The sequence below is a fragment of the Coenobita brevimanus genome, chromosome 57 (genome assembly GCF_032717465.1).
Source record: "Coenobita brevimanus isolate Jiangsu-jjx chromosome 57, ASM3271746v2, whole genome shotgun sequence".
In the NCBI taxonomy this organism is placed as follows: domain Eukaryota; kingdom Metazoa; phylum Arthropoda; class Malacostraca; order Decapoda; family Coenobitidae; genus Coenobita; species Coenobita brevimanus.
The window spans coordinates 28602280-28622291 of NC_137010.1; the positions used below are offsets into that span (position 1 = coordinate 28602280).

The 20012-nt window shown below is 44.5% G+C and overlaps 1 protein-coding gene across 1 annotated transcript in view; it reads left to right on the top strand.

Moving 5' to 3' along the window:
• The window catches only part of LOC145401949 (uncharacterized), a 111483-nt gene extending 91745 nt beyond the window's left edge, over positions 1 to 19738 (top strand). Inside the window, exons 2-3 of the mRNA XM_080274055.1 lie at positions 5400 to 9073; positions 18860 to 19738. Of these exons, the coding sequence (XP_080130181.1) occupies positions 5400 to 9073; positions 18860 to 19059 (3874 nt within the window). The 3' untranslated portion in view covers positions 19060 to 19738. The remainder of the gene's footprint in view (positions 1 to 5399; positions 9074 to 18859) is intronic.
• The last annotated feature ends 274 nt before the right edge of the window (positions 19739 to 20012 follow it).

Below are 20012 nucleotides of genomic sequence, written 5' to 3' on the forward strand. Positions count from 1 at the left end.
TGGTTACCACCCAGCGTTGTAAATTATTTCCTTGGTTACTGGAAACCATTAGGCATTTTACTCGGTGTAGAGCCACCTGAAGTGGAAAAATGAGCAGTAGAAGTGGCAGAAAGGATGGGAGAAACAGGAAGTGAGAAGGACAGACAGAAAAAGAATGATAAATATGAAGGAAGAAGTAGACAGCATCCATCACGAAGCATCAAGTTAGCCAGAGTAAAACAGATAGCCGGTAAGTCATCCCCTGAGGTTTAGGGTTAAATTGAGGTTAATTTAATTTAGGAAATAAGGAGATTGGAATATAGTAAAAAGATACCAGAGAAAAGGAACAGTACACACACACACACACACACACACACACACACACACACACACACACACATACACAGATTATACTGTATAGGAAGAAAGAAGCATTTAAAAAGGCGTGATGCAAAGGGAGAAGTGAAGGCGGGAAAGGGTTACAAAATAAGGAGGGAGGTTAAGGCTGGAGGGAGGCAGGGAGGGTTTTATGGCCTTAAAGGGAGAAAATCGCTCATGCATGGAGAGGAGGAGTGGGGGAAGGGGAGGGAAGAGAGAGAGAAGGAGGAAGGAAAGGGGGAGAGAGAGAGAGAGAGAGTCATTTTTTCTGTGGCTGCATAAGGTTGACGGGTGTGTGGGTTTGTGATCTGTGTGCTTATGGATGTGATTGAATATATTGTTAGAGTTTTGTACCGTATTGATGTTTGTTATTTTATTTGGTGTGTGTGTGTGTGTGTGTGTGTGTGTGTGTGTGTGTGTGTGTGCGCGTGTGCGTGTGTTGCGTACGTGTGACTGGTTTAAGGCGGATATGTGCGGATATATGACTTTCACCTCTCTCTCTCTCTCTCTCTCTCTCTCTCTCTCTCTCTCTCTCTCTCTCTCTCTCTCTCTCTCTCTCTCATATCAGTGTTTCTTCATCATAAACACATTCATTAGCATATTTATCATCATCATTGTAGTCATAAGTTATCGTTATCGTCATCACTTGGCTCCATATTTTCATCATTTTCGCACATCATATTCACTATCATCACCATCATCGCCGTTACATTATTTTTTTTCATATACATCATTATCATATTTTTATCTGTCATTATCTCCATCATCACCACAGCCTCCATCACTCAGCATCACCATCATCATCTTACTCATCATCACCATTCCTGTTCAGACATTGTCATCATTACCATTGTCATCATTATTACCATCATCATAATCATCCTGTCTTATAAATCCCATTCCATCCATCATCATCATTAGCCTCACCACCCTCATCACCACTCACCCGCACCAGCCGTAATTCCCTGTGTTGGTCCCATAGCGGCCACGCAAGGCATTAGTTGACCGCAGTTCTTGTTTCCCTGTTGTATCTTTCACCCTTCATTTTGCCAGTCTCAGTGATGTGGCGGCAGCTGTGAACATTGGAATGGAAATTTGGACATTCGTCTGGTGTGGTGTGTACTTGTCGGAAGGGTGCCTACCATCCATTCACGCGATGTGGTGCTACCCTCGGGTGATTTTATTGAGTGAAAAGCCAGATGATTTCTTGCACTCCAGGAATCCATTTTCTACGCTGAGCGGTAACTATGTAATCAGTCCAAGGGCACCTGCTGGTTTAGTAGATTAGGCGCTTCAGCCATATGTGGCCCATTACGTGTGAAGTCTTAGGTTTGTATTGCTCACACAGTGCCGATCAGGGAATTGTGACTGGCCCCTCTCGCTTTACGAGTATGTGTCTGGATCGACTAACCTAACCCCGGGCCCGTACACTTCGACTGAGGCAACAGAATTGGACGGACGGATGGATGAGTGCGTGGGTTTTCATTCCGGTATTTACCTACCTTTCCTTCCCCCCCCCCCATTTAGGCTTATATAGATCTGGGAATGCGGTATAGGATTGCACTGGGTCACTGCAAGTGACCCAGTGCAGTGTTATTTCCCTTTTTATATCATGTACGTTAATGTGAAGCTTCAGAATGTGATGAAAGTTTTTGGCGTATCAAATAGAGCCAGGATTCCGGGAGTTTGAATGATGAGTGAATGGAAGCGTAGCCCATTGGATTGGGCAAACTTGGGCTGTCTGGACGTTGCTACCCCTCACCCTGCCCTAGAGTGGGAAAGGAGGTCCGGATGATGATGATGATCATGATTTCTTGTCTTATTTTTATGAGGATGAGAGTTATATATGAGTGCCCTTGTGTGTGTCTGCTGTAGGTAACTTTGATCATACTGGAGTTGATACTTTGGTGGCAGAGTGGAAAACATATGGGTGTTGGCTGTTTGTGTAAATTTTGCCGGGAAACGAAATAGACGAAGTCCGTGAAAATCATACGTATTCCATAATGACTGGCGGGTGAATAACCCAGACAGTGTACTTCAAAATGTATGTTAGCCGTTGCTCGCCCATATATTTATTTGCCGTATTAAATTACCGAAGTTGGCAGAAAATGACTGAAGACAAAAACTGAAAGCGATAAAGCGTAAGGCAAACAACACTAAAGTCACCACTGAAGTTATGTTGCCACTTGCCTGGGATTATCAGTACTACATTACAGCCATTCTGTGAGCCCATTCGCTACTATAATACATTCCAAGTTTTCATGTCTGTACTAAATTCAAGTTTGTAATGTCACTGAGGATTTTTTTTTTTTTTTTTTTTATAAGGTGTCAAGGGGGCATTGCTGTTCCGGAGTAAATGAGGGAAGCCAGGTTGAAGGGGCGGGAGGAAGTGGAGAAAACTAGGATCAACTGGCCATGGCCACTAGAGATGAAATGTGGGATTAGGATTAAGGGGGACTGATTTGGGATGACGAAAGGGGCTGCTAGAATGAAGGTGAAACATGCATAAGGGAAGACCGGCAACGGGAAGATTGGTAGATACGCTGCATGCTGATAAAGGAGCTGGGAGACGTATTCTTGTTGGCTTTGGAGATTCACGGCCACCTCTTCCCGACCACTTTTGCATGTGAGGCGTTAATGATCTCTTGTCTGCAAACTACACCAGAGTATCAAGGTGCAATAGTAAAAAAAAAAAAAAAAAAAAAAAATCCTGGTAAGTCATGAAGAATACCCGTACGGACTTTACAATGAACTGCAGGTGTACTGTAGACAGAGGCGGGCGTGGAAGCAGGCAAGGGAAATAGACAATCCCACGCGACATTTAGTTCCAAGGCGACCTAATCGTTTGTGACTGTAAAAGGTTAGGTCAGCCAAGGTCGGTGTGTGTGTGTGTGTGTGTGTGTGTGTGTGTGTGTGTGTGTGTGTGTGTGTGTGTGTGTGTGTGTGTGTGTGTGTGTGTGTGTGTGTGTGTGTGTGTGTGTGTGTGTGTGTGTGTGTGTGTGTGTGTGTGTGTGACTTAACTCCTCCAAGGCTATTTGATGGAACCTGGCCAGGAAAATTCGTCTGGTTATCCCAAAGATCTTCCATTATAATCAGTTTTCCTGTCCTGATTTTCAGGGGGTCAGCCCCCCTCACCAAATTAAAATTTTTCATAAATAGTGAAAGGAGGACAAATATGGCTTTGATATCTTGGTACATGTTGTACAATGGGCTCGCATCCGTAATTCGATATTCGGGGAGTATGGCCTCCCCAACAGTTCTTGAAGGGGTCAGCCCCCTCCCCAAAAATAAAAACGACAGAACAGGGGAGACTGAGCACATAGATTTCAACGAAATTTCCGAGGTCCGTTCGCCTGATTCCTTAATACTGTAGTCTGCTATACTGTATATCATTTTCCATCATTATTTTTAGGGGGTCAGCCCATCTCCGAAACTTATAAAGGATGAAAATTGGGAAAGGCTTAGAGTAAGGGTAGACTAAGTGGATGAAGTGAATAAATAAGGGAGACAGAGTATTAGCAAGGTGCTTAAGGTGATCATACGGGATGGACCTCGAACTGATTGTTTCAAACTAGATAAATTCCGTTTTAGTAAGGGGATGGGTAGAAATTGTTTTGGGAGCAGAGAAATGAACGAATGGAATAAACTACCTAGTGATGTAGTTGCTGCCCTTTCCATTGAGTTTCAGGCATAGGCTAGATAAGCATATGACAAGTAAGGGTAGGATATTGATAATTTCTGTTCTTGATTTATTCTTTTTCATTTTCAGGTTTCACTACCACAGTCTCTTCCCCTTTCGCACTTTCCTATAAAATTTTCATGTCAGTTTTTCTCTACTGTGTGATGTTACTTCTCATTTTCCTAACGATTTCGGCTGGAGGGTGTGGTAGGCGAGGAGAGCCGCCTTCTTATCCTTGTCTTACTCTAGTCTTACGTTTATAAGAGCTGCCAAGCATAAGCCAACTGACCCACTACAGTTATCCTCTTTTTTTTTTTCTTTTTTCTTTTTCTTTTTTTTCGATAGAATGGACCCGCATCCGCAAACTGCTGCTAGTACAGTATCTCGACTACCATCACTACTTTTTTAGTTTTGTAATTCTTTCAAATTGGCATGTACTCGTTTATTGCAGGATTGGGTATGTAGTTGCCATATTTTCTTTGAATAACCAACATAAAACTGCACATCTGCTGTATTATTATTATAATTATCATAGCATTGCGTAATGATTGTGGTTATTGAGACAGTCGATATTTTCAGCCATTGTGTGCTAGGTTTCTCTCGGCTGAACCGAATCGTTTGATGATGGCAAGAATTAATTGCCTCTGTGCGACCATGATATCTAAAGGTTCATTAAATTGACACTTTGTACGAACATGTACATTATAAAGCACTGTTTATATTACGTTGTTTGATTATTTGTATATTATGTCAAATATTGGTAATTTTCTGATTTTTCTCTTGTGTGGCATTATTTATATAACTGTTAATTAAACATGTACCTACTATCATATATAAAACTTTCTCTGGGTATTTTCATGCTCTAATAAAGTAGATCCCAAAGTCATCTCTCGTAAAGCAAACAGTAATAGAATAATACGGAAACCAGCAATTTATGAGAGCCAGGATAATGATATATTACTCGAGCAGACTGCATCGTTAGGTCTCTCTCTCTCTCTCTCTCTCTCTCTCTCTCTCTCTCTCTCTCTCTGCTGTGCTCACCCTTCGTAATTGTTGGTTGTTGGGATAGGATGTTGATGATACGAGTATTCCCACTCTTTATAACTATGAGAATTTTAGGTAAAGATAATAATATTCCAGGCCGTTATAAGAGTGAAATTGGGTTTGAATGGCAATGTTGATAATCCTACCCTTTGTAAATGTGAAGTTGCATTTCAGAGGAGAAAACAGCAAAAGAAGGGAGGGAAGGGGGAGAGAGGGAGGGAATTAGCAAATCAGTCTTTCTTTTTGTGACTTGATTTAATAATAATAATAAATGTGAATAACACTTTACCTAGGAACTAAATACTGACAACTTTTGCAGGTGGAGCTTAGTGGTGCTTGTGGTGGTGGTGGTAGCGTGTGGAGGACTCCCACAGCAGGACCGTCGCCGCCTCCTCTTTGGCACTCGCAGCCGCGCCAACATCCTTGGTCGCCGCTTCACAACTGCCGCCACAGAAACCATCACCACAACTACAGCTGCACCTGAGCCTGATGAGGCCAGTGAGAATGAACAGAAAAACGTTAGACTCCGCTTGCCTAGACCGCGGCCTAGTTTGAGGCTTGGGCTGCGTCCTGGATCCTCGCTAAAAAACAAACCGGAACCAAAGCCTGAGGAGGAAGTAAAACCAGTGGTGGTGGAGCAGGAGGAGAAGACGGAGGAGAAGCCTCGAACTTTGAACACCCGGCTCAGGTTTGGTCACAATTCTCGCAGGCCATCTCTTCGCAACCAGCAGACCAAGAGACCTGAACAGGAACCCACAGAGGAGCCCGATGTAGCCCCTCTTAAGCCACAGGTATCCCCACTCAAGCCCCTGGTATCCCCACTCAAGCCTCAGTTAGCCCCACGGAAACCCTTGGTAGCTGCACCAAAGCCTGAAGCAGTCTCACTGGAACCCATTGAAGTTCAACAGGACACTCATCAGGCCAGCGAGAAGCCTGAAGAACATGTACAGGAACCAGCTGAAGTCCCTCAGGAAGCTGCGCAGGAACTTCCGGTACTGGATGACATCTTGCTTACTCCTGATGAAGTTCTGCCGGTGGTGGAAGTGGAGCCAGAGACGGAGGTCCCTGGGTTGGAGGCTGAAGTGGAGGTGACAACAGAGGCAGTGATGGAGGAAGTTGATGTTGCTGCTACATCCTCTTATCTTCCTGAGGCTGAGGCAGAGGCTTTCACTGGTGCCCCCGAGGCTGAAGTGGAAGAAGAGAACACCCACGAGGAGAAACACATGGAACTGAAGCAAGAGAACCCAGAGGAACCCCATGCTGAACCCGAACCAGAGCCAGAACAGACCTACGCTGAGGAACCCAAGGCTGATGCCAAGTCTGCCAATGAGCCAGTACCTGAACCAGAACCCGAGCCTGGAACTGAAGTAACTGAAACCTACGAGTATGTGACCTACCCTCCCCATCCTGACTCCCTGAATGAGACCCAGGGTGAGAACATCGAGATCCTCAACACGAACGAGAAAGAACAACAGAATCCACCTGAGAACGACCTCTACGGGAAGTACTTTGATGAGAGCAACTTAGACTTTGGCAATGGCAAGGGTGGCATCGGAGGAGTGGGTCCAGAAGAAGAGAAACTCCTACATCCTGCCGAGACAGAACAGAGAACCAGAAGCAAGATTGAGATTAAGGAGGTGAATGGACAGCTCTATGAATATGAGTACATTTACTATTACGATGACGAATACCCCGTTTATGATTATGAAGAAGGAGCTGTGGATGTTGATCCTGCTATACCCCAAACTACAGATTTCCCCGATACCACCACCGCTTCCACAACAACCACAACCACTACTACAACTACCACCACAGCCCCTCCACCTACCACCACCACCACAATAAACACCACACCACTTCCCACTCGTAGCAGGACTAGAGGAAGCAGCAGGACTCGAGGCTCCAGCAGAACCGAGGATAACCAAGTCCAGGAGACCAACATAAATAACAGCAGACGTGGCAGCAATACCAGAGGGCGGTTCAGTAGCACCAGGACAAGAAGCAGAACTGAAATTGAGCCCCAGCAGGAGAACAATATTGAGGATATCCCCAGAGGAAGGACTTTTGACACAAGAGGGCCATCATCCCGTGGAAGGTCAGGCTTCAGAGGCCGAGTGCAACAGAACAGTGTCACAGTTGAAGAAGACAAGCTGCCAACCCAGACTCGATTTCCCCCACGTGGTTCTGCCATAACCACCACAGCCGCTCCTCCCCAGAAATTCCGAGAACCACGTTTCCAGGAGTCATCTCGTTTAGGGTTCCAGGAACACAAGGACATCCCACTAATTCCCGATGTCACTGGTGCTGACGAGTCCACCACCACCAGAGGACGTGGGTCGGTGAGGGGTGGCCGCGTTCTTGAGATCCCCGAGTTGGAGGAGGAGACGACAGTAGCTGCGGAAATTCCCTCAACCACACCCATGTCGCCCGCCACCATGTCCGCGGTGAGCTTGTATGCACTGTCCAAAGCTGCTGACGCCGATATGCTGGAAGTAACAACACAGGTGCCTGAAGCTTATGACTATGACACCGAGGCAGCGCTAGATTACTACTATGATTATGACACAGAGGCCCCATCATACCTTCCAGAAGATGTCACTACTGAGGCATCAGAAATTAAGGCTGAACCTGAGCCAGAGCCTGAACCTAGCACAGAGGAGCCAACTACCACCACCACCACCACTACTACCACCACCACCACCACCACCACTACCACCACTCCACCACCTACAACTACCACCACCACTACCACTGCAGCCCCAAACGGCCGTGAAAGGTTTGGGTTCCGGCGTGGTGCAACAAGATTTGGGAGCCGAAACCGAGGCAGGTCTCAGGACTCAGATTCTACCACCACCACCACAACAACAACAGAGAAACCGGAGGATTCTCGCCCCAATAGGTTCAGGACACTTGGCCGCTCCTCCATTCGCAGCCGCTTCAACAACCGCCTACGTAATGGAGCAACAGAGGACACCCAGGATGAAGAGACCCCCCCGACCAGCGCTAATGAAGCCACACCACGCCCCAGCAACTTCAGGTCAAGATTCGGCAGCAAGACTAGACTAGGGTCCTTCAGGCCAAACACCCAAACCGAGAATGATAGTGAGACCACAGAGGCCCCTCGCACCACTGTTGCCCGCCCCTCCTCTGGCCGCACATCACTCTTCAATAGGGGTGGCCTCCGCAACAGGTTCCGAGGACGTGGCACGACGGTTTCTGAGGCCACCACTGAACCCACTGTTGAAGAGGATGGGGCAGTGGAGGGAGAGGTCACAGAGGCCAGTCCCAGTCCAGCCCCAGCCCCAACACCGGCCTCACATGGCTCCCGCCTGAGACGACCTGGTGGCAACAGACATCGATTTGGTGGACTGCGAGGCTCCCGCACCACACCCGCCCCTGCCAAAGATAATGTCGAGGAAGCCCCACAAGAGGCCACCCAGGACAATGCAGAGGGAGCAGAGAAGAATGCCACAACCCCTACTGCACCACCACGTCGCTCCTCCATTCTAAATCGCGGCCGAGGGTCAGGATCTCTGGCTTCTCGTTTTAAATTACGTGGGAACCAACGGGGTCGTAAGGCACAAACCCCTGCCCCTGTGGAGACAGTGAACACCCAGGAACCCCAGGACACCCCAGCTGAAGAACAGGTGAACGAAGGTGAAATCATCCATGATGAAGCAGGTGGGGACACAGAGCAGCAGGACGCAGCAGTGGAGGAGGAGGAGGAGGCAGCACCAGCCCAAGAAACTCCTCGGCGTGGTGGTGGTGGTGGCAATAGGCGGCGCGGTGGCTTCTTCAACAGGTTCCGTAGCAAGGCCAAGACATCAGAGCAGAGCCAACCCAACACCACCCCCACCCCAACCACCACCACCCGGGCATCACGCAGGGGTGGCTTCGGCTCACTCTTCCGCAAGAATAGACGTCGCCCCGGCAAGGCCACCCCCACCCCAGCCCAGGACCCAGACCCCGCCGCTGAGGACCCAACACTAGCAGGTACATCTAACCCCACATCTCCCCTCATCTCTCACTTACCTCTTTCCCTACCCTAGCCAGACATCCACCCCCCCCCCTCCTCCTCACATAACCTCACTGCTCCCCAGGCCACCCTCTTTTCCTTCACATTACCCACCTGACCTTCATTTAACACCCCCTTACATTCCACCCCCCTCATTCTACTCCCCTCACATAATGGCATTTTACCCTTTCCCCTTTTTCCCTTCCTCTTGACCCTGCCTCTCCACCCTGCCTCTCCCTGCCCTCTAACCTAACCTCACCCCACGTACATAATTACCATCAGTCGGCCTCATTACAAACACCTCCAACCCGTTCCATGACAGTCCAGTCCGCCCACACACGTGTAGTGTCACAGACAAAAGTTCACCAGCAGTCCCCGGCCAGCAGTATGTCGTGCCTTCCATATTTCTCATTTCTTCCTGAACACAAAACTATTTCATTCAGTGCTTTCCATGGCCATGGCCGTCATAGAGATGTCGGCAAACTTTTATGTATGATAGTACAGTACTCCAGGTTTCCGTTTCATTCTCGAATTTAAACCCTTCTTTCCCAAACCTGGGTGGTCTAGTTGTTTAAGACGCCAACCAGAGTAAAGATTTAACCCCCTCGTCATCCCAAGGACGTCATTTCATTTTGTTGTACCTAACGTCAAACAAATTTTACATAGCTCAAGAGAGCCCCTTTAAAATTACGGGGTTAATGGAGGCTGTATCAAACCCCCTCGGTTCGAAGCAACCCTTAAGCTGAATAAATTGTATGTGGGCTAAATGGCGCAGATAGAATAAAAATTGGCTCCTCGGGCTGGAGAAATTTAATGGTGACAGGACAAGTAATTCCATCAGGAGTGTAAGCCAGTCAACTGTCCTCAATGCATTTATTACCTTATTTTTATTAAATAGGTAATCCTTGCTACCTTTAGACGATTTGACCCATTGTAGGAGAGGTCTTTCCTGAGGGGAATAAAATCATCTGAAGGTAGCAGGAATAAGAAGATAAAGACTGCCAACATTTCTTAAGAAAAGTAGGATGTTCACCACACGGCAGGAGTACACTCGGATCAAAAATTATCTTTACACTAACGTCATTGAATATCTGCAACCACATACATCGATATTGTCAAATATCCCATTGGCACCTGCATATGTCCGTATCTCACTCAGGCATACCAACCATACGAACGAGGATTATATTAAATACATTTCGTGTCACACGTATGTAGAACGTTGTGATGTGGATGTGGATGTGATAGGAAGCGTTAGGAGGAATACACTGAGGTTGGTGACAATGTGGAGAGGTTGGAGGGTGAAAGACTGACGAAGAGTGTGTATGTGAGTGAGGTGGAGGGGGGAAGAGGGAGGAGGAGGCCGAGGATGAGATGGAGGGATGGGGTGGAGAGGTATATGAGAGAGGGGGGTGTGAGTTGGGAGCGGGGCAGAGAAATGGCGGGGGACAGGGCGACGTGGAGGCGATTTGTTTGTGGCCACCCCGAACGGGATTGAGGCGTCTGGCAATAGATAGATAGACGTATGTAGAGGTCACCAATATAAAGATCATTTTTGATCTGACTGTACAGTGACATACTTCTGTCCAAATTGTCATGGTGATTAATGAACATACAAGAACATAAGATTCCAAAATTTGTGTTTGTATGGTTTGACTTTTGACGCCTAAGTCTTGACGCCATTAAACACTTTGAAAAGTGTATTTATAAAAGAAAGAAAAAAAGTGTCGGGAGGTATTTTTCCAATGAATAATTGTGCCAAGGATGAAGCCAGTTTGTGAAAAAAAAAAAAAAAATCACACCATATTGAAAATAATTTGAGAGAAAAAAGAAGGGAACTGAAGAAATATACAGTAGGTGTCCACCATAGTTTAGAACCCCCCAAAAAACGTCATTGTAGCGAAGGGAGTAACTATTCAGGACTACTGTAGCCTAGCCTGGGACTCCTTGACGTCTCATGGAGATGTTCCTTCTGCCAGTCCTCATTGGCAGACTTATTGACTTACTGCTTAATCATATCTTGTCCTCACTTGAACATGTCTTCCCCATCATTCCTCACTCCACAACAGATCTTCTCCAGTTTCCTTCACTTCTCTGTCGTCTCTCCATACACCTTTCCCTCCTACACCTCTTCCTAGGATCACACTCATCCTACCCTCCGCACATCTCTCTCCTGCCTCTGTTCCTGTCCCCAACCCCATCCTCACCCTCCCGCTCCACCGCTTCCTTTCCCTTACTCCTCTGCGCCCCTTCTGCACAGGCACCATTACTTTGATCCTTCCACTGGGAAAGATCTCCCATACTTTTTTTTTTTTTTTTTCTACCGCCACACGATTTAAGCAGCTTAGGAGTGGCCTCGTGGCATCTAAGGGCAATAAACATCTCCATTAATCTTATAATGCGGACGAAAATTTGCTATTATAAGTTAGGTTTCCCTAGACGATTTTCTTCAGATTTGGAATGATGTCTCGTCGTCTAAGGTTAAGCCGAGTTCATTCAGTGGGAGGTATGAAAAAACTAATAAAAATATTTCATGGTACTGAAGGAGTTATCAGTATCAGAGAATAATAGGAAGAGTCAGTGTCCCTCTTGCAACAGGTTGGCGGTAGTATAATCAGTTTACTTTTATCATTAACTTCCAGCTGTATTAAACTCAGAATCTCAGTTTTGTCTCGAAATAATTCAAAAGTTCTTATAATAGCATATACCCTGTTACCTCGGCTGGTATTTTAATTCATCATTATATAATGTTATATAACAACCACTAAGTTAGTTATATAGCATATACAATTTTTTTTTTTTTTAGGTAGAATATTGTAGGCCTCTGCCTCCTCTATATTTCCTTCATTGCTTCAGATCCATATTCTCCTCAGTTATGGTAGCTCCCTGTCACCCCATTCTTACGCGTCTGCATTATGCCATGTTAATATTCTCTTGTGTTATTTATGCAGTCTGTGTCGGTACGAAAATGCTGCGTATGGCATACAAGAGAATACTAATGTGCAATATTCAAGAGATATAACTAAGAAAGAGGTGCCAGAAAGCCTCCTAAACGCATGAGAATACAAGCCCCAGCCTGCCACTAGAGGACCACTAGGGCAGCCGTAACTAGGTGATCGGAGTGCACCATTTTGTAACCCCACATTTTGCTAATACTCTTTCCCCTATCCCTGAGGTCACCTGACCCCAGCCACTGATGGATGGCCTGGAGTTGACCTGACGTAAGCTTCCAGGACCAGCTGAGGCCTTAACGAATGACCCAACGACCTGTGGCAGCCTTAATAAGTGACCAGACAACCTGGAGAAGTGTTAACAAGTGACCCAACGAACCAGAGAAGCCCTGGATGACTTAATGACAGGGAGAGTGCAGTTGACCAGACCTCAGCGGAACCTGGGATGACCTGACCAGCAACACGACACAAGGACCAGTTATTAGTAGCCTACCATTAGAGACAGCCTCCCTACATGGGCCAGATTTCTGAGGGCTTAGGAGGCTCCCAGCACCATTTCCTTAACAATTTAGTTTTGTACATGGCACATAAATGTCGATGAAATTAAATAAAATACTGAGAATATTAAAGTAGGTAGTATGTGCAGTACGCACATACTTCATACATGGAGCTGTAATCATCACTGTCATCATCATTCAGACTTTTCTCACTCAAAGGCGAGGTGAGGTAGGGTCAGTATATATATATATATGTTTATATATATATATATATATATATATATATATATATATATATATATATATATATACACACACACACACACACACACACACACACACTCACACAACAGTAATGACTAGCGTATCCTAACTAACTGGGCCAAAGGAGAGTCGGATAATACCAGGAAAAATCGTATGATGACAAAAATAGTGTTTTAGGCATACAGTTGTTTGTATAGTGTAGGTGCATTACATTACTCATAATTTACAAGCCTTCCTCCTCTGTCGCATCCTCACTGCCGTCATCACGCATAAATATTGTGGATGGATGAGGTACTGTTGAGGTGGGTGGTTGGTGTGGTGGTATATGCGATGGTGAAGGCAATGTTACAAGAGCGGTCAGCCTGAAGAAGTCGATTGTTGTTCGCTTGATTGCCCATTTGCACTGATTTCTGATGAACAGGTCACGAAGTTCTTAGAGGGAGCTTGAAGCCATTTGGAAAGGTAGTATAGCATTTGGGTGCTTAGAGTAATTAATGAGGGTTGCAAAGGCTTCCCTGACTTTCCCAGCCTTAGGCATAGGGGCGGCAGGTTCGTCATCACTTCTTGCTTTGTCAGTGGGATCCAGTACTATTTCGGCATCAGGCAGTGTTTAATATCCTGGGTCACCCTCATCATACTCCAACTATTCAGTAACATCTTCCTCTGGCACAGTTTCCCCAGCCTATTAAAAAAAAAAAAAAAAAAAAAAAATCTTTGACCTCAAATCCATCGGTTTTCCGTGGGATCGGTTTCACGCCACCTACCAGCCACTGTGCGAGTTTCTTCACGGGTGCGAAATTAAAATTTCTTTCTGTCATGTACAGTATTTGTTATTATTTTTGTTAATTCAATATGGAAGTTTGGAAAATGTCGAGGTTTGTATAATGCAGGTTCCGATACGCGGGTGATTTGTGTGTGTACAGTATATACTGACCTTTTTCACCCTAAACCGAGGTGAGGTAGGCTATATATATATATATATATATATATATATATATATATATATATATATATATATATATATATATATATATATAGTCTAATATCGCTTAGCACATTCCCATGTTCATACAGCCATCCATCAGAATTTGGCAGCCAAGCTGCTTAGTTTGCAGAGTATTTTTTAACTTGTGCAGGCCCAGGAATTTTTACACGCAATTATTCCTTTAATGTACAATCAGCAGTTCCGTTGTACATTCAAGTAATCACACCAATTAACCTAGATGCCAAGATGCTTGCTTGTTATACTGATGTTAGTTACAAAGAGTAGTTGGGTTTTCATAGTTTCAAGGTACTGTAAAGGAATTATTGACTGTGACTACTCGGTACAGTCTTCTAACGCTGTTCAAATCAAAACTGCTGATGCAGGAGTAGATTGGTACAATATGAAGGAGGAACGTTAGTTACATGTACCAGACCTGACCAACCTTTATAAACAGCTAGTGACTAGATAATACCAGTACTAAGAACGGCATGAAACTCATTTTTCACCGATAGTGTCTTTACGCTGGTATACTGTATATTCAGCAACCCAATGCCTTTCCATAATAATTAAATCTCCAGTAGGTTAAAATTAAGTCCGTAGAAATTCTGCCTCATATTTTCTTTTCTTTAAGGGAGGGTAATTATTTTAATTATTGATATAGTTGCTTAGTACACTAAAATGACTTCTCTTTTGACAGCATAAATCACCGATAATCTTTTTTCTGGTTTCATTTACAGAAAAGTAATTCAAACAGTAAGCAGATTATTAATAAGCTGAGTAAGTGCATGAAGCGGATAATTATTATTTTTTTTTTTTTTTAAATTTACGTGTCCATTCTGTATACAGTAATATTCAGTAATGATCATCCAAGTGTTCGGTATTGTACATCATAATAACTTTCAGTGCTCAAATTTTATGTTAGTAAGAGTGTCATATTTTACTTGCCATTGTATCAGTTAACTGATATGTCTTTTATTTGCCATTGTTTGTTATACAGTAACCTACTATGAAGTTTTACTTACCAGTATTTTACTTTCAGTTTTCATAATGCCATTATCAGAAACTATTTTCTTCCCTACCCTGTATTTCATAATGTTTGGTATGTGAATCCTTAAGCCTGATAGTCTCGCACTGTAGTATGAGTGTCCAAGTCAGTGTGAATGCCACAGTAGTGTGCAAGGGTTCATTCCAAAAGGTAGCTGAGAGGGTTTCAGTCATGTAGTCAGTGCCATGATGTTAAGTAAACTGGTCATCTGCCCATAAAATTCAGTAATTCGGTATCCTAGACCTGCGCTCCAACACCTCAGGATGGTAATAGGGGATTTTCTTACTAATATTAGACACAAACACTAATATATATATATATATATATATATATATATATATATATATATATATATATATATATATATATATATATATATATATATATATATAAATCAACCTTGTTTGCCTCATCAGGAGTGTTGGGACCCGACGTTAGACTACTCAGTTCCGATATAAAAGGCAGGTTGACCAGTCATGCTTGTCTCTGAGTGGCATTATATGAACAATAATCCCCAACCACCCATCAGATGGAAACCCTTATGGGTCCCATCAGACTAGAGTGCCTGAACCCACTAGACCAGCAGGCATCCATTTGATTTAATCAGTTACCTGGATTACAGGAAACATTTGGTCTGTCACCCACTGAAGTTACCGGATGGTTGCGCTAGGATGAGAGTTTAGGCTACTGTATGTATGTACTGTATTTAAGTCACTGAATGTAGTGTACTCTCATATATATATATATATATATATATATATATATATATATATGTATATACAGTATATATATACCTGTATATATATATACCCTGGGGGTAGGGGGGTTTCAAGAATACTCCCCCAGTATCCCTGCTTGTCGTACGAGGCGACTAAAAGGGTTGGTGGTGGGTTAGTGCCCCACCCCGTAAAAAGAACTATCTAAAAAAGTGAATAAAGCGCCTCGGACCCGGACGGACCATACGTTGACGACTAAGGAACGGACAAAGGACATTCTTAGGGTGGGAACGTGGAATGTGAGAGGAGTGAATGATGAAGTGAAAGAGAGATTGTTCAGGTGCTTGAGGATGCAAACGTGGATATTTGTGGATTGACTGAAACTAAATGGAAAGGTGAAAGGGTGAGAGAATGTGAATATGGTTTAGGAATATGTGTGGGAGTCAATGAGAATGAGAGGGCAAGAGAGGGAGTATGTCTGATGATAAGCAAGAAGTGGAGGGAGAATATAAGAGAGTATGGAACAGTGGGTGCAAGGATTGTATGGGTGAGGATGAAAGTAGGTATACAAGCGTGGGCGATCGTATGTGTGTATGCCCCGACAGAGAATAGAGTGGCAAGAGTGAAAGATGAGTTTTGGGCGAGAGTAGAAGCGTGTATGGACAAGTTTGAGAGGAGCAAGAGAGTGCTGTTGATTGGAGACATGAATGGCAAAGTTGGGAATGTACTAGTGGATGGAGTGGTTGGTCAGTGGGGTGTGCCAGCTGACGTAGATGGGAATGGAAGTGCTTTGGTGGACATCTGTGCTTGTAAGGGGTTGGCAATAGCCAACACCTACTTTCGTCATAAGATGATCCACCGGTATACATGGAGAGTAATGAGGAGGATGGATGGTGAACTTGTTGAACGAAAGGCAATGATAGACTACGTGTGTGTGGATGAGCGAATGAAAAGACAAGTGTTGGATGCAAGAGGGTGGGGGAATGGAGTCTCGGACCATCACTTAGTGATGGCCAAGGTAGAGCTGCAAAGAAAGTGTTTGAGGAGACGAAGGGGAAGACAGGAGGAAGCAGCTCCTGTGAGAAGAGTGGAGAAATTGTAAGATAGTGAGAAAATGATAGAGTATAAGAGCATAGTGGAAGAAAGATTGGGCAGGTATGAGCTAGAGCAGATGGAAGGGGTGGAAGACGTATGTAAGATATTCTCAGAAGAGATAGGCCCAGCGTGTGAGGCGGTTTGTGGAGTGAGGAGGAGATGCAAGGGACAGCATGGTGGAATGATGAGGTGAAACGAGCTGTGGAACAAAAGAAGAAGGCTTATAGTGAATGGTTAGCGAGTAGAGGTAGGGGAGATGAGAGAGAGAAGTATATGTGAGTAGGAGAAGGGAGGTTAAGAGACTGGTGAAGGAGAGTAAGAAGAAAGTGGATGAAGAGTTTGGGAGGAATCTGAATGTGAAATGGAGGGAGAGTAAGAAATTGTTTTGGAAGGAGGTAAAGAAAGTAAGGCAATGTGAAAGGGGAAATAGTAGGGGAGTGAAAGATAGGAATAATAGATTGTTGGTGGAGAACAGAGAGAAATTGAGGAGATGGAAGGAGCACTTTGAGGATTTGTTGAATGTAGAGAGTGAGAGCAGTGCGAGTATAAGTGGTTGGGGAATGGCTGGGAGAAGAAGAGATGAGAGGAGGGAGGAAGAGATCAGTAGGGCGGAAGTAGTGGAAGCGATGAAGAAGATTAAGTTGGGAAAGGCCCCAGGAATTGATGGAGTGTGTGGTAAAATGCTTAGGTATGGGGGTGAGATTGTTGTGGAGTGGATATGGAAGTTGTGTAGATTGGCTTGGGAAGAGGGAAGGTTCCAGAGGACTGGAAATCAGGTATAATTGTTCCTTTATACAAAGGAAAAGGGGAGAGAGAAGTATGTGGTAACCATAGGAGTATTTGCTTTCTTAGTGTTACTGGTAAAATATATGGTAGAATACCCATTGATAGGGTTGGGCATATGACAGAGGAGCTGGTTGGAGAAGAACAAGGGGGATTTAGGAAGGGAAAAGGGTGTGTAGATCAGATATTTCTTCTAAGATGTTTAGTGGAGAAGTAACTAGAGAAGGGAAGGAAAGTGTATGCTGCCTTCATGGACTTGGAGAAAGCTTATGATAGAATAGATAGGCAAGTTATGTGGAAGGTATTAAGAATATATGGAGTGGAGGGGAAATTGTTGAGTGCTGTGAAGAGTATGTACGAGGGAGCTAGGGCTACGGTGCGAGTGGATGGTGAGCTGAGTGAGTTCTTTGATCTCAGTGTGGGACTGAAACAGGGTTGTGTGATGTCTCCATGGCTGTTTAATATATACATGGATGAAGTTGTAAAGGAGGTGCAGGGTAGGGCAGTGGATGTGGGGGTGGCTCTAATGAATGAGGGTGAGATTTGGATGCTTCCGGTGCTGCTGTTTGCTGATGATACAGTACTGTTGAGTGAAGATGAATGGGAGTTGCAAGGTTTGGTGAATGAATGTGGGACAGCGTGTAGGAGGAGGAATCTGAAAGTTAATGTTAACAAAAGTAAAGTTATGGTGTTTGAGAGGAATGAAGTCACAGAGTGTGCAGTGAGGTTGGATGGTGAGGATATGGAGAATGTGAGTGCATTCAAGTACTTGAGTAGTGTGATGAGTAAGGATGGAACTTTGGGGGATGAAGTGCATAAAAGGGTACAGCAGGGAAGGAAGGTTGTTGGTACACTGAAAGCAGTGATGAGAAATAGGGAGGTGAGTATGGAAGTTAAGAAGTCACTGCATGATAGTATTGTGATCCCTACCCTGACGTATGGAAGCGAGGCATGGACCTTGCAAGAGGGGAACAAGTCAAGAGTGAGAGCAGTGGAAATGAGTTACTTGAGAGGAGCATGTGGAGTGACGTGGAGGGACAGGTTGACGAATGAAGAAGTGAAGGAACGCTGAGGGGTGGATGTGGATGTGGTTGAGAAGATTAGGAGAAATACACTGAGGTGGTTTGGACATGTGAAGAGAATGGAGAATGAAAGACTGACTAAGAGGATGTATGTAGATGAGGTGGAGGGAGGGAGAGGTAGACCGAGGATGAGGTGGAGGGATGGAGTTGAGAGGTATATGAGGGAGGGGGGGATGAGTTGGGGGAGGGTGGTCAAATGGTGGGTGACAGAGCGACTTGGAGGCGTTTTGTCTGCGGCCACCCTTTGCGGGATTAGGGAGTCGGGCTATAGATAGATAGATATACCTACACCTGCATACATACATTCAGTACGTAACTTTGTTTACCCTTGTCACTTGCCCTGCAGAGGAGGTTCACACTGAGGGAGAAGTGGCAGCAGCCCCAGAGGAAGTGGTGGGTGAGGGAGAACTGGCCTTGGAAGCTGAGGATGCTGTGGAGGAAGAGACGGTACTCGTCGAGGAGGAGGCCGCCACATCACCCAAGCCCAAAGAGAAGGTTCGCAATCGCTTCAGGTTCAACAGACGGCGCCCAGCATCAAGAAGTTAAGGACGAGGATCTGCCGAAATCGTGAAACCAAGTTTTCGCAATTACAGATTCTCAGTGTCATTGGTTCAGTGGCACTCGCATTGTAAATCTAAGGTTGCCTGATTTGTGACAGTAAGACACTTGTTTTGGTGATTCTTTTAAGGCAGTGACTCTAAGATAACGTGTTTTGGTGATTCTAGGGCAGGCCACAGTTCTTAGCTGTGCTGTGATTCGAAGACATCTTGAATTGCGATGCCCATATGCTCACGTCACGATTCAAAGATAGCTACTTGTGACACGATTCTCGGGTAACTGCTTTGCGATTCAGCCACAAACTTTCTTAGTTATAATCTACATAATGACAAGCATACAACTACCGTCATCACGTTCATCATCATTCATCATCATCACCTCCCGTGGGTCTGGAAGGGGCTGGTGTTTGACCTAGGGCAGTTCTCTTACCAGCATAATAAGGTGCCCCCTGTGTTGAAATATTGACCTCTTCTGGCTTTCTTTTAATCCTTCTGACCTCTTCAGACTGCTACAATCTAAGTTTTTCCAAAGTACGTTTAGAAAGAATTTAAAACTGTTATCATTGCCATAAAGCATTAAAACCATGTCCATGATAATGAGTTTAAAAATACAATACCCAATCATACAGTAGTGTAGTTGAAGTTTTAAACCAGACTGGGATCATAATTTGAGGCCATTTTCGTAGTAAAAGGTAATAATGTAATTCTTTTTTTTTTTTTTTTTTTTTCCCCTAAATGTAGCTACATCACACTTGTGATAACCATTATTTCATAAGTGTATAGCCAAACTTTTATTTAATGACTTTGTAAATATTCTCAGTTCTTTTTATACGTGTAATTTTTGTTTTCTTAGAACTCTTAATTCTCTTATTTAGCCCCAGTTTCACAGACCATACACTTTCCTGTTTGATTTCAAAACTTTCAACATTTGCAATATGTACC